Raw genomic sequence first — 13106 nt, 5'->3', positions numbered from 1 at the left:
AGTATATATTCCTTCAAATTTAATCAATTATATGAGACATGCAGTGCATGCAAGATTGTAAGAAAATCATTACTAAATATGAAACTTTCGAAGAAATTTTTTTACATCAATAATATTTATTAATAAAGCGAAATAGAAAGACCTATTGATCATGTACATGCTTAGTGATGCACAGGAATGGAGCTCGATCTGTTCGGTAAACATATCTTCATAAAAGAGTCCTAATTTATTTTGTATGAAAATTCGGTACACCTTTTTATGAATTTCATTGTTTTTATAGCACTTCTATAAATAAAAGATCTTTTGATACATGCCAAACAAAGAGGCAATTCCACCTTAAAAAGAAGAACCGCCAGAAGACAAGGAAAATTTTCAACATGGCACCGTGCTCGTTCCTTAAAAAGCAGGGGCCAAATTAATTATCATGTTATTATTATTATTTTTTGGATAATTTTGCCCATTCTTTTAAAAATTGGATTCTTTTCCACTTCAAATGAGCGAGGAAGATCCCGATTTCCCATGTCACCATAAACTATTTACTTCAAGGGGCCCAAGAAAAAGGGTAAAAAAAAACTGGAAGCTTGCTTGGACAAAAATTAGTTACAAATTCATACAAATCAATTTAATAAACAAACATATATCTCTTATCATGTGAGAAGCATATGTTTTTTTAATAACATGTGCTTCTGACATTTGTTTTAATAGGTATGAGCAGTGACGGAGCTAGGAATTGACTTTAGTAGGGGCAACACTAAAATAATAAAATTATATTTAAATTTTTTATTTATTATATTTTTATCATATATAAAAAAAAATATGATGCATACAATTTAAAATTAAAATACTTTATAACATAATATATGTCTTCCTAATATAAAATATTTATCCTTTATGAAGTCTATATCACCCATCATTTATTGGATGCATATTCATTAAATCTTGCTTTTTTTTTTTGTCCACCTAAATTTACTGTCCTTCAAAAACTCAACCATGCACACGAGAAATTGTAGGAAATAGCACTAGAAGTAGCTGACTGATTTGTGGTCAGCGTTGATATATGTTTATAGATTAAACTTGTGTTTTGTTACTAGACAATGAAAATTCTAGGACCTACTAAACTATGAGCTTGTTCAAGTTTGCATTGGAAAATATAACTTTTGACCGTAAAATTTTATTAGAAAGTTCTACCACTAAAAAATTATTTAGCGATTTGGTAATTATATATGTTTCTTTTAAGTGTTTTTTTGTTTGTTTTACTATTACTGATGTTTAGTAACAAATTAAATGAAAACAAAAATGCATGAAGCAAAAATGACACCAAAAAAAAAAAAAAATGACGTAATATTTTTTTATTTCATTTATCGCAACCAAAAATGTGATTTTTTTTTTTTAATGGTAGTGAGAATTTAATTAGCACGTGTTAGACTACATGGAGACACACAAGATACTTTTTTTTTTTTTTTTTGGCAGATTAACTGTATGAGAATGTTTATATTGTTAGAGTTTTAAAGTCTTTTCGTATAGAATTTGAACTCAAGTTTAAGATGCTTAATGCCACAAGCAACCAGAATAATTATTTGCATATCCATTAATAATAATAATAATAATCATCATAATCCCCTCCAAGCCCAGCACTAATATTTTGGTCTAACAATTACGAGTCTATATTCTCTAAAGTCCCGACTGCCAATCAAACTCAATAAGTAACATATCCCAAGCATAAACATAAAAATAGAACCACTCTTGTCTTTGCCTGGATTCCATTTCTTCTTACAATTTTCTATGCCTAGAATCCATTTCCCCCACCAATCTCTCTCCCACCATACTACCGTTTTGCCTCCTCTGACTCATGGTTGGGGTGGCTCACCCCGACGTTGTTTCATTGTGACAATCACCCATATGCATGGTTACGTTGGTCACCTCTAAATATTGGACCCAAGACATTAAACATCAATAAACATAAATCTATGGACCCACGAGCGAATCTAGGATTTTGTGTGTGGAGTCGCCAATCTACTTTGAATGGAAAGTCTAACTAAAAAAAAAAAAAAAAATTCAGAGAAAAAGAAAGAAGAAAGCACATTTGGATCTACGCAAGATCGATGCTTAGAACGATAAGTGTTTTATTTATTTATTTATTTATTTTGTGTGTGTTAAGTAAAAAAGAGACGACGTTAAACATTTTCTTTCCTCTATTGTTTTGCAGTTTTCTTTTTGAAAAAACTTCACTTATATATAGATAATAACTTTATTCTCATTATCATCATAATCCAATGCTAAACAATCAAGGAAAACTGCTTTAAAGTGTTGAAAGATGGATGCATATTGTTTTAACGGAAAAAGGAAATGTATCTTTAAAGTACATGCTTTACATGTAAGAATCAAACTTTCCTTTAATAAAAATGTCAACTTTTAACACTTGTGAAATGATACACGACTAAGCATGATTAAGTACGAAAACCAGTGTAAAACATGCATAATAAATCAAGATTAAGAGTTGGGTTAAGCCTCCTTACCTCAGGGTGAGAGCTTCTCCAGGCCCTTAGGAGAAATACCTCCAAGGTGGTTCTCTCTCTCTCTCTCTCTCTCTAGGGTTAGGTTTATGGGAAAAATGTGAAATATTGGGACCTATGGTTTATCCCAAATCCTTAAATAAGACCATTCACATGAATCATGTGCTGGAAAAGTTGTTAAAAAGCATGCAGTGGGCACCTATCGATCATTGCAAAGCATCCATTAATCGTTATGTGCAAAGTTGTTGAAGCTAGCTAATATTCAGTCCCACTCAAACTCAGCTATTAAGGATAATGTTGAAGCCAAAGTCAATAATGAGATGGCAATAAAGTGAAGTATATATTTGAATTTCACAACCTTTGAGCTCTTCATGTTAATTATTGCCATCTTAACATTGACTTTAGCTTCAACATTATCCTTAGTAGCTGAGTTTGAGTTGGACTGAATATCCTTAGTAGCTGAGTTTGAGTGAGACTGCATATTAGCTTCAACACACGTGTATCAATCAATCATTCTAGGACCGGTTGATTGTTGGTCGAAGAAACCCTAAGGATCATAATTATAAAGCACATTCCAAACAGATGTTAAAAAACACTTTTATTTATATATGCGTATTAGGGAAATTTTTATATATAAAATTTAAGATCAATTAAAAATTCTCGCAGTTTTAAACCAATGATTATTTAACATAATTGTCAAGTATTAAATTGGGGTGTTACATTTATAAAATAAATTACATGAAAGATGTAAATTTTTTTAATAAAATCCATAATGGCCCACCCTCCTCGAGAATAATTTTAGAACGAAATGGTATATATAATACCATTTCGTCCTGGAATTCTAGAAATCTTAAATCCTTAATTTATTCATCCTGGAATTCTGGAAATCACTTATATTGAAATCTATATTTTGGAAACTAATTTCACGATCACTCAACCTTATAGATAGGCGAATTAAATTAATCCTCATGACAAGTTGTTAGGATTAAGGCTGCAAACCCATCTTACATGTAGCCAAATGTGATTTATTTTTCCTCGTTTCTTAGGTTTTCTAATGTAGACATTGACGTTTTTGGTTTTTGTTTTCCCTTATACCTCTAAGGACGTCTCTTGTAATCATGGACTTTGGTTATATGCTTTTTATTTCATTAGGAAAAAAAAACTATGAGGTACAAGATAATTAAAGGTAAATTAATAGTCTAAAAGTAGTTTAGAGAAGTCCATGAAGGAATTCCTACTATCTATTACCATAACTGATATTCCTTCTGTTCTATTTTACCTGCATGCTCCTAACAGCATTTGGATATAATGACAGATTAAACGTGGAAAGAGGCTGCCTTAACAGTTCTTGAGAAAGATAATTATCTGGATTAAAGTGATCGGGTAATATCCTATTCGATGGCTCAAGATCTTTGGAACAATGTTGAATTCACCACTGAACCTCATAAGCAAAAAGATGATGAAGCTGTTTAAAAGGATTAGAGCAACAAGAATTTTATGGCTTCACAGGTTATTCAAAATTCGTCCGGGCTGGACACAGTTATTGAGATTGAGGAGATTAATTCTACAAATATTGCTCGGAATACTTTGGTAGAAGAGCGTAAGATGCCCAACAATATTAACACAGGTGTCTCTCCACCTCTCTTTCTCTCTCTGAACAATGCATGTGCCTAAACATTTTAATCGGACAATAAGATTAAAATCTGTATGTACGACAACAACTAATTAATAAAAATGTAAAAAGCTAGCAGTAAAATTGTAGTTGTTATAGCTCCTAAGATTTTTTTTTTTTTTTTTTTTTTTTTCACAATTCAAGAAAAAGCTGGAGGAAATTATAATTGTGGAAACGCTCCCCAAAATCATTGCCCATAAGAAAGTTTTCCCCATCACAGATTATTCACAAGGCTTCGTACGGCTCCGTGCAGTACTGAAAAAAATAAGAGAGGAGATATTTTGTTAAATCGGGTTATCATCGTTTAATTAAAGAGATTTTGTGGAGTTGACTGCTGAGTTGCTTGGGGCAACCAGCTATAATACCTTCTTTCTAAACAGTGGCTGGTAAGCACAATTGCTAATAATAAATTTGAAGGTTAGTCCTCATGTACAATCGATTCAAACTTTAGGTAACGATGTAGAAAATTTTGTCAAATAATATTTCTAATTGTAAATAAGGATATGGTTTTCTTTCAAACTGAGTTGAATGAAAAATCTTCTTTTAACCCAATCTATAAAAATGACATGTATTTATTTTTTTAATAGTATGTAAGATGCACATAACTTTTTAATAAAATTTATTCAAACTTTATCTATGCTATTAGAGAAAAACTTAGTCTTTTTTAGATGCTGCCATCCAAGTTTGAAGAATAAGGAGGGATAGCATATATCACTAAAGAAGCTATTAAAATTTAACGATGGTTCCTTTTATATATTACTTCTACAATTAGATGCTGCCATCCAAGTTTGAGCATGTTATAAAGACGACGTTCTAGATTGGCAGATGCTTGTCTTGACGTGGCATGCTTCTTGTAATAGAGAATATTAGGAGATTTGATTTCATTGTAATTGATTGTAATCTTCTATAATCAGATTTGATGATAAATCAAATCCGATTGATTTTATTGTAATTAGATTTCATGGTAATCAAATTCCTTTGATTTGATTACCAAACTTATCTACCTCAATTCTCCTATAAATAGGAGTATGATGTATTGTGAAAGAAATTAAGCAATAAGAACATAATGTAGCCATTTGGGTTTTATCTGTAGTCGTAGGTCGTTGACTGAACCACGTAAAATCTTTGTTTCTCTTTTATTTAAATTCTGCTATTTATTTATTTTTCATTAGATTATTTCCGCATTTAATATTCATAGTATTATGAATTTCTTCATCTTGTACATACGTAGGTACGTTGGTACAAATTGTGATGGTCTCTATATATAATGTATATTTTTAGTTAATTCTGAAATTTAAAATCAACAGAAAGATCATCCTTTCCTTTCATTTCGTTCAATGACAACAAAGAGAAACTTGGCAGGGAGGGACAACAATGGACATTTTGATCAATATAAAGAATTTGTTAAGGATGTGCAACGTGGAGATTGGTACGATATAAGGAAGTTCCTTGAGCAGCATCCCAACGCATTGAATGAGAAGATCACAGCTCAGGGCAAGACAGCTCTTCACATTGCTGTTGCTTCGGGACATGATGATATAGTGGAGAAGCTGGTATATAAAATGTCGGAAGAAAGCTTGGAAATACAAGATAATGATGGTTGGACAGCTCTAGCTGAGACAGCTTTTGCTGGTAACTACCGGATGGCAAAGTGCATGCTTACAAAGAAACAAGCACTTGGCCAGCATTGGAGACGTGGATGGACGTCTTCCGGTTGTTCTGCTATTGAAGGTGGTTATAAAGAATTGGCTTGCTATCTCTATTCTCTCACTCCGCGGAAGATCTAAAAGGCATCAAGGTGCTACACTTTGTACGAAGGCTATATATACCCGGACGTTAGGTAATTAACAACTTCTCCTTTAACTATCCATTGATGGCCGTTATTTATGATTTTCTTTTTATTGTTTTTTGTACTTACGCTATTACAACACAACAGCTATTGCTTTGGATTTACTCGACAATGATCGACATTTGGCTCTTGCTCTAGACAAAGAGAAGGTCTCCCCTTTGTATGCCTTGGCTTCTACACCTAACGCATTCCCAAGTGAAAATCAGCTTGTGTTTTGGAAACGATGGATCTACTCTCGTTAGTATCGCTCGCTTGTTTCTTTTCATTAAATTGCTCTGGTATTATGCATGCACACATAGCATATATATTAATTTAATTCTATAATTAGGATTACGTACGTTACATATAACACCATCCAAATGTACAGATGTTGCCCCAAATATCCAAATTTCAACAAAATGTTTTTTGTAAAAGGTTTTACACCCAAACAAAATCTCTATCACACTTTTTATTAAAGTAATGATTATGTGATTAAATTTATCTATTTCTATCAGCTTAACCTTTTAGGATAACTAGTAATTTAAATCACTCCATCTAAATTAAATATTGTACGTGTTGGGTCTGACTTATAATTAAAAGGAAGTTTAAGCCCACACGTGGGGAGTGTTAAAGTAATGATTAAAGGGTTAAATTTACATTTTCCTATCAACTTAAAATTTTAAGATAACTAGTAATTTAATATATTCTATTTTTTTAAAAAAAAAAAAAAGAAAAGAAAAAGAAAAAAAAAAAAACGAATACCCATTATTACCAGTACTGCACAGGATTAAGGGTAAAGAGGTGTACCGGTTTGAGGAATTGAGACACCGGTTTAAAATTCCCCAAAAATAATATTAACTTCATACTGTAAAATTAATTAAAACATTCTTATAATTTCATATGCTATTTGTTTTTTTTGTTTTTTGTTTTTTGTTTTGACAATTTCATATGCTATTAAACAAATTAACTCAGAGACAAAACAAATTAAATTCACAAATAAATATCTTAAAATATTATGCATGATCGATCTTATTCCCAAAATATTCTTCAAATATTATATCTGATTCTTTGCATCAAAATAGTAATAACTGAATAAGATAAAAGAAAAACAAAAAGATGAAGCGGGCAAGAGCATGAATTGCATGTACTTCATATATATATATATATGCATTGCGTATCTTGTCAATAAGAAATTCACGAAACCTGAATTTATTTCGTAAAACGATGTCTTGCTCGCATTTGTGTTACCTTTCGAACACTGCACAACATACATATATAGGGTAGGATATATAGGACCAAATATAAAATATATATTATATAAGTTATCCAAAAAAAGTATATTTTTTATTTAAAATTACTTTAAAGAAAATTGCTCATGCGAGATTTACTAATTAATGCTACAATCAAATTCTTACTGCATTCACCCTTTTTGCTGAAAGGTATATTCATTCACTGGAATTTCGATGCATATCGTTTGAAGAATATTGAAGAAGTAGAATGGCGCCAAGGATCCGGTATGTTTTTGCCCAAAATTTCTCTCCCTTATGTTTGGGTGGTTAAAATGAGAATCGTAATTTTGTCAACTTCATTTTTTCCGTTGTGATAAAATAATAAAACAACAAACAGTAATCCAGTAACGACTTTTATTTTTTATGGTGGCAACATCAGGCCAAAAATTTATTTGCTCCTCTACAAAATATTGAAAGAATTTGGGAAAAGATTAACATTTAAACATAAAACAAAAAAACACTAACATGCATCCGCTCATAGTTGTTTAATTAAGTGCTGAAATTGAAGAACCAAATCTAAATATTTGCGAATACGTAGAATCTAGTGAATCTATAGAATCTAAGAATCCTCCTACAAAATGAATGGGATTAATGACGTGGCTTTAGTGACGTTTTTGGGCAAAAAAACATGAGAAAGTTTTGGGCTCAATAAAATGCCCATCTTTAGCCCATAAATTCTTAGGTGGCATCAATCTTGCCTTAAGTGTGTTTTGAGAGAAACAAAAAAAAAGAAAAAGAAAAAAAGAATGAAAATTTAATGACGTGGCATCTTGTCCCTTAAACTTTTATAGGCTAAAAATTGAATTTTTACTACACTATAGCGTACCTCAAAAAACGTTACCGTATGGCCGGTCAGTGATGTGGTTTAGTGACTACTTCACAATGACAGTAATTGTTAAGACTACAAAAGAGGATAGTGACATGCCCCTTGTTCACACGTCACCACTAGTAAAAACGTCACTATCCTTTAAAAAATTATAAAAAAAAAATTAAGTGAAGGTTGGTGGTGAACAGTATCCTTTATAAGGATATATACCGGTGGTAAAGGATACTGGTGGTGAACAAGGGAATAGTGATGTGCCCCTTGTTCACATGTCACCACCAGTAAAAACGTAACAAGAATATTTTTTGAAAAAAATACGACTAGTTAAAACCTCATATAGTTATCTAACATACCTCACAAATAAAGTGAAACAAAACTTCAATTTAAGCTTAAATGTGCACAATGGATAAAGTATAGGCAAAATGACTCACCTAACATAAGGTGAGATCATCACCACTCCCCCTCAAGGGGTGAATGGTATCATCCTTCATAACCCAAACTTGAGAAATCTTAGGTCTAAACTTAAGACTTTACTCAAACTTATCTAGCATAGATAACACTTCTCTTATCATTATAACCAAACCATCACTTTCTTTCCTGAAATAGAAATTTTCATTTATATGCACATAAGGTTTCAAATTAAAACAATGAGGTCGAATGTGACCCACTTTTCCACAGTGATGACATGTAGGGACAAACCTTTGAGAATGTAATTTCTTAAGAGGATGTACGACTCTAGGTGTAGGGTAAGATGCATGAGGCTCAATGTAGATTTTCTTACCTTTCTTACCTTGAGGAGTCGGAGCAACTACTTGCTTTTCTTCACTTGAAAATTCTTCTACTTTCATTGGTTTAACAAAAATAGGCTTTGAAGTAGAAGCACGGTTAGAAAACAAAGAAGCAGTTTTATCAAATCTTAAGCCAGATCTATCATTAGAATGCTTTTGAATATGCAACATTTTATCAAGCGTTTCACTATAGAATTTACTCAAGTGATTTCTAGATGTAATCAGATCATTTTGAAGAGATTTATTTTTAGCAATTAACACATGATTTATTTTTAGCAATTAACAAACCCTATCCTTCTCAAATAACTGCACAGCAGATATTGAGGGATAAGGGATCCGAGATGTGTGGGGAATCAAACTCCATTTGATGCCTATAAAATGCAATACCTCTTAATGCTAAGGTAATCGCAACCTTTGCTTTTTAGCTTTCTTGTTGCTTGTATCTTCTCTCTCAGATCACTGACTTAGGTATCGGAGTATTCCTGCCGGAGCACCACCGAGGACTCTTATCCTATTGTTTGTTCTTGTGTGAAGGCTCGACACATGCTTAGACACCACAACATCACCCAGAGAGTGTGCTACGTTCCTCCTCAAAAAGTTGTGCATTTAGCAAACTTCAAAGGTGTTTTTTAGAAGAAAAATGAAAAAAAAAAAAAAAAAAATGGTGTTTAATTTGACACTCAATGGCTGTACGTGAGGCCTTGATGTCACATTTTAAATTTTGAAGTTGTAATTGTAAAATTGGTAATAGTTTGGGGGCTAGAGCATATTTTCCCCAAAACAAAAAGGACGCATAACACATGGCTTAAAATGGATTAAGAGGTAAAAAAAACCATATTTTTTGTTAAACTTTTTATTTATTTATTTATTTTTATAATATAGGTTTCAACAAACCATTTTTTTATTTTTTATTAACTGAACTTGAAAAAATAAAAAAGAAAAAATAAGAAAAGGAAAAAACAATCCAAAGAAAAAAGAAAAAAAAGACGTTGAGGTGGTGGTTAGACCATCCCAAGTGTCTACACTATCTAGAAGCGAATCGGCCGCCCCATCAGATTTGGTCCACCCCCTATAAGTCCCGGGGATAGCCGAACCACCCCAAATGCATGGGGTTGTTGGGAAACAAGCCCTTCTATTTTTTTACTTTCAGTTTTAGGTTTTTAGTTTTTATTATTTTTCAATTTTTATTTTAGTTTTTCCAATTACATTAAATTTAATATATTTTTTCAAACATATATTTTTAACTTGGGTTTTTAGTCTCTAAAACATCGAAACATTATTTTAATTTTTTTCTGGATATTCACAATTTTCAAAACAATTCAAAAGAATACAGAAATATATATATATATATATATATATATATATATATATATATACCCAATAAGGGTCAGACGCTTTAAAAAAAATTAAAAAAAATTAAAAAAAAAAAGAAAAGGGTCAGACTGTGTTAAATAGTGGCACGTACACGGTATATGGCATGTGACGAAGGAAACATTGCAGCCTCCTCGGTAGTTGAACAAAATAATTGTAAAAATTAATGGTGCAATTAAATTTCTCAGTTCTTATTATTACGAGACACCTACCACACCAACTGTAATATGTACTATGGGCGTTGGATTCTTTATTTATATTCATTAATTTCGTTCGAGAATTGTCAAATCTATATTGAATAATGACGAACTGGTTGTTAGCTAGGCGTGAAAGCTAGCTGTCTTACACTAACTAAACTTCACATTATATAAAATGCTTAGGAAATTGTCATTATAGAAACATATTAACTACATCTAAATTGTATCACAGAAACACCAACATACTAAAATTGAATATAGTAAGTCAGCCATTCCCAAAAATTGAAGCTTCCTGTCCTCATCCTCAACATTGTTAATGATATCTGTAAAATTATCACAATTTTTAAAATGCATGTATAATAATATCTTAATTACTTATAAATATAAAAATAAAACCAGAAAAGGCTGCTTGACTTGGTCTAGACACATCAAAAGATGACAATTTATTTATAAACTTAGCATTCCTCTTATTTAGTTCTACGATTGGCCTATGCAACCCTTTTCCAACTCAAAACTTGGTAACCTGCTAGCTACCTCGGTAACTGTACTATGTAGTATGGACATTGGATTATTATGCAGTATTGTCAAACCGGTATTGAATGCTAAGAAGCAAGTTCAACGACGAAGCGGTGCGCGCTGTGTCTTAGTCTTATCCTTTCGTTGCTTCAAGTTTGTCTACCGGTGACCACTACTACACACCGACCACCTTGATGAAATTATCCAACTGTCATTTAAGGTGATGAATTATTGAGGGGATTATGACGCAAATCCAGTTGCCAATGCAGTCCAAACAAAGTAGAAAGAACTTTCACAGGAAATGTGGCAAAGCACATAATAATTAAAGATTCAATGTGGAGGAGAATTTGGCAAGAATTTTACTAGGCATGGTTCACTACCATTCACAAAATTGAAAAGATCATTACTATGTAAAATTGGTTCAATTTGAAAAAAATTAATTTAAATAATTTGTCCCATTTAATTTCACTAAAATTAGTTGGTCAAAATTGGGTGGGTAGAAGACTACGGAGGTGGAGTTTGATGCAGCCATCGGAGAGAAGAAGAATAGTTTTTTTTTTTTCTTTTTTTTTTTTAAATAAAAAAATAAAAATTATTTAATTCGGGGAAAGGAAGAAAAGAAAATTACGAAGGTGAGCATCTTCAACAAGCTCTCTACAATTCACTTTTTGTTAAAATTTGGTTAAATTCTATAAAAAGTAAACTCTCTATTTCCCTTTTCATTTTAAGGCTCGTCAAACTTTTTCTCACATTTAGAGAACAAAATTATTTCTCTATTCTATTTTTTTGTGTTTTTATATTATTTCTCACACTTTCTCTCTCCATCACCTTTATAAGTTCGTAAAGGTGATGAGCATTTACATTGGCACAAGCCATGTCACAAAAAGGGCTTTACATCCTGCTAGTCAAAGTGCCCAAGAGTTTGTTGAACAGTTACACAACAAATTTATTGAGCATTGTAACTCAACTATCCATACCTAATAATAATAAAAAGGAAATTCAATTTTTTTTTTTTAATAAAAAAAGTAGACAAATAAATAATTTTTTAAATAAAAAAAAAAAGTTGATAGGTAAACTATTAAGTCGAATATACGTGTTTTAAAAAAGTAAATAATTAGCTAAAATTTAACTAAATATTTATTAAACCGAGTATAAATGCTCCGTAAAATAAAAAAAATTGTTGCTCCGTTGCACTTCTAATGAAACTAATATGGCAATGAATGCGTCGGTAGCAGTAAATATCAAAACGAATTATTTGTGTCCATTCATTAATTCAAGAATTATTTGCAATACTTGAAGAGGATATTGGTGAAACAGTTGAAACTGTTAACTCATTTGTTTAACTCCTATATCGCCGCGCCAACTGTCAAAATTGTGATGGGTGTCAAAATTGAATACTGTAAGAAGCAAGATGCGCTTGATAACGACGAAGTTGCTAGCTGTCTTAGTCTTATCCAGTCGTTTCATCTTTTATATCCCGTCGTTTATTCAAGTTCGTCTACTGCACAAGTGAGATTTAGGAGCCGTGGTGTTGGAAGACAGCCCCCGTCTAGCACCGTAACTGTAAGTAATTACCTCATTATCATCTTTTGCATTATCTTTTGCTTTTTGCATCAAATCTGGGTGTGAGTACTCAGGTATTAGAGGCACAGAGAGTGTGATTTCAATAAAATGTCCTTAAGTTGTATGAAAATGGATATGGCACATGTGCTTTTTTCTTTACGAGGTTGTCATGATCTTTAGCGGAGCATGAAGAAAATAATTGAAATCATTTATCTAATAATTTTTTTGTTTCTAATTAATCAAGTATATATGCCTTCAAAATTAATCAATTATGAGACATGCAGTGCACGATTGTAATTAAGAAAATCATTACTAAATATGAAACTTTTGAAGAAAATTTCTTACATCAATCATATTTATTAATAAAACAAAATAGAAAGACCTATTGATCATGCACATGCTTAGTGATGCACAGGAATGGAGCTCTGTTCGGTAAACATATTTTCATAAAAGAGTCCTAATTTATTTTGTATGAAAATTCGGCACAGCTTTTTATGAATTTCATTGTTTTTATAGCACTTCTATAAATAAAACATCTTTTGATAT

The 13106-nt window shown here is 31.7% G+C and overlaps 1 protein-coding gene across 2 annotated transcripts; it reads left to right on the top strand.

Annotated features, from left to right (window-relative positions):
- Positions 1-3673: 3673 nt before the first annotated feature.
- Positions 3674-6336, top strand: LOC132167856 (uncharacterized). Of its 2 annotated transcripts, none has more exons than XR_009438728.1 (3): positions 3674-4140; positions 5493-6025; positions 6173-6336. XR_009438728.1 is itself a non-coding variant. In XM_059578890.1 (3 exons), exons 1-2 carry the CDS (start codon positions 4011-4013, stop codon positions 5970-5972), a joined length of 555 nt encoding a protein of 184 aa, XP_059434873.1. In that variant the 5' UTR covers positions 3674-4010; the 3' UTR covers positions 5973-6025; positions 6173-6336. The 2 variants fall into 2 exon arrangements, 1 of the variants encoding a protein (XP_059434873.1); XM_059578890.1 differs by having other exon boundaries at positions 5548-6025.
- Positions 6337-13106: the final 6770 nt, after the last annotated feature.

Source organism: Corylus avellana, chromosome ca1, assembly GCF_901000735.1.
Source record: "Corylus avellana chromosome ca1, CavTom2PMs-1.0".
Classification (NCBI taxonomy): domain Eukaryota; kingdom Viridiplantae; phylum Streptophyta; class Magnoliopsida; order Fagales; family Betulaceae; genus Corylus; species Corylus avellana.
Note: the sequence above shows the minus strand (reverse complement) of the source record. Positions and strands in the feature narration are given on the sequence as shown.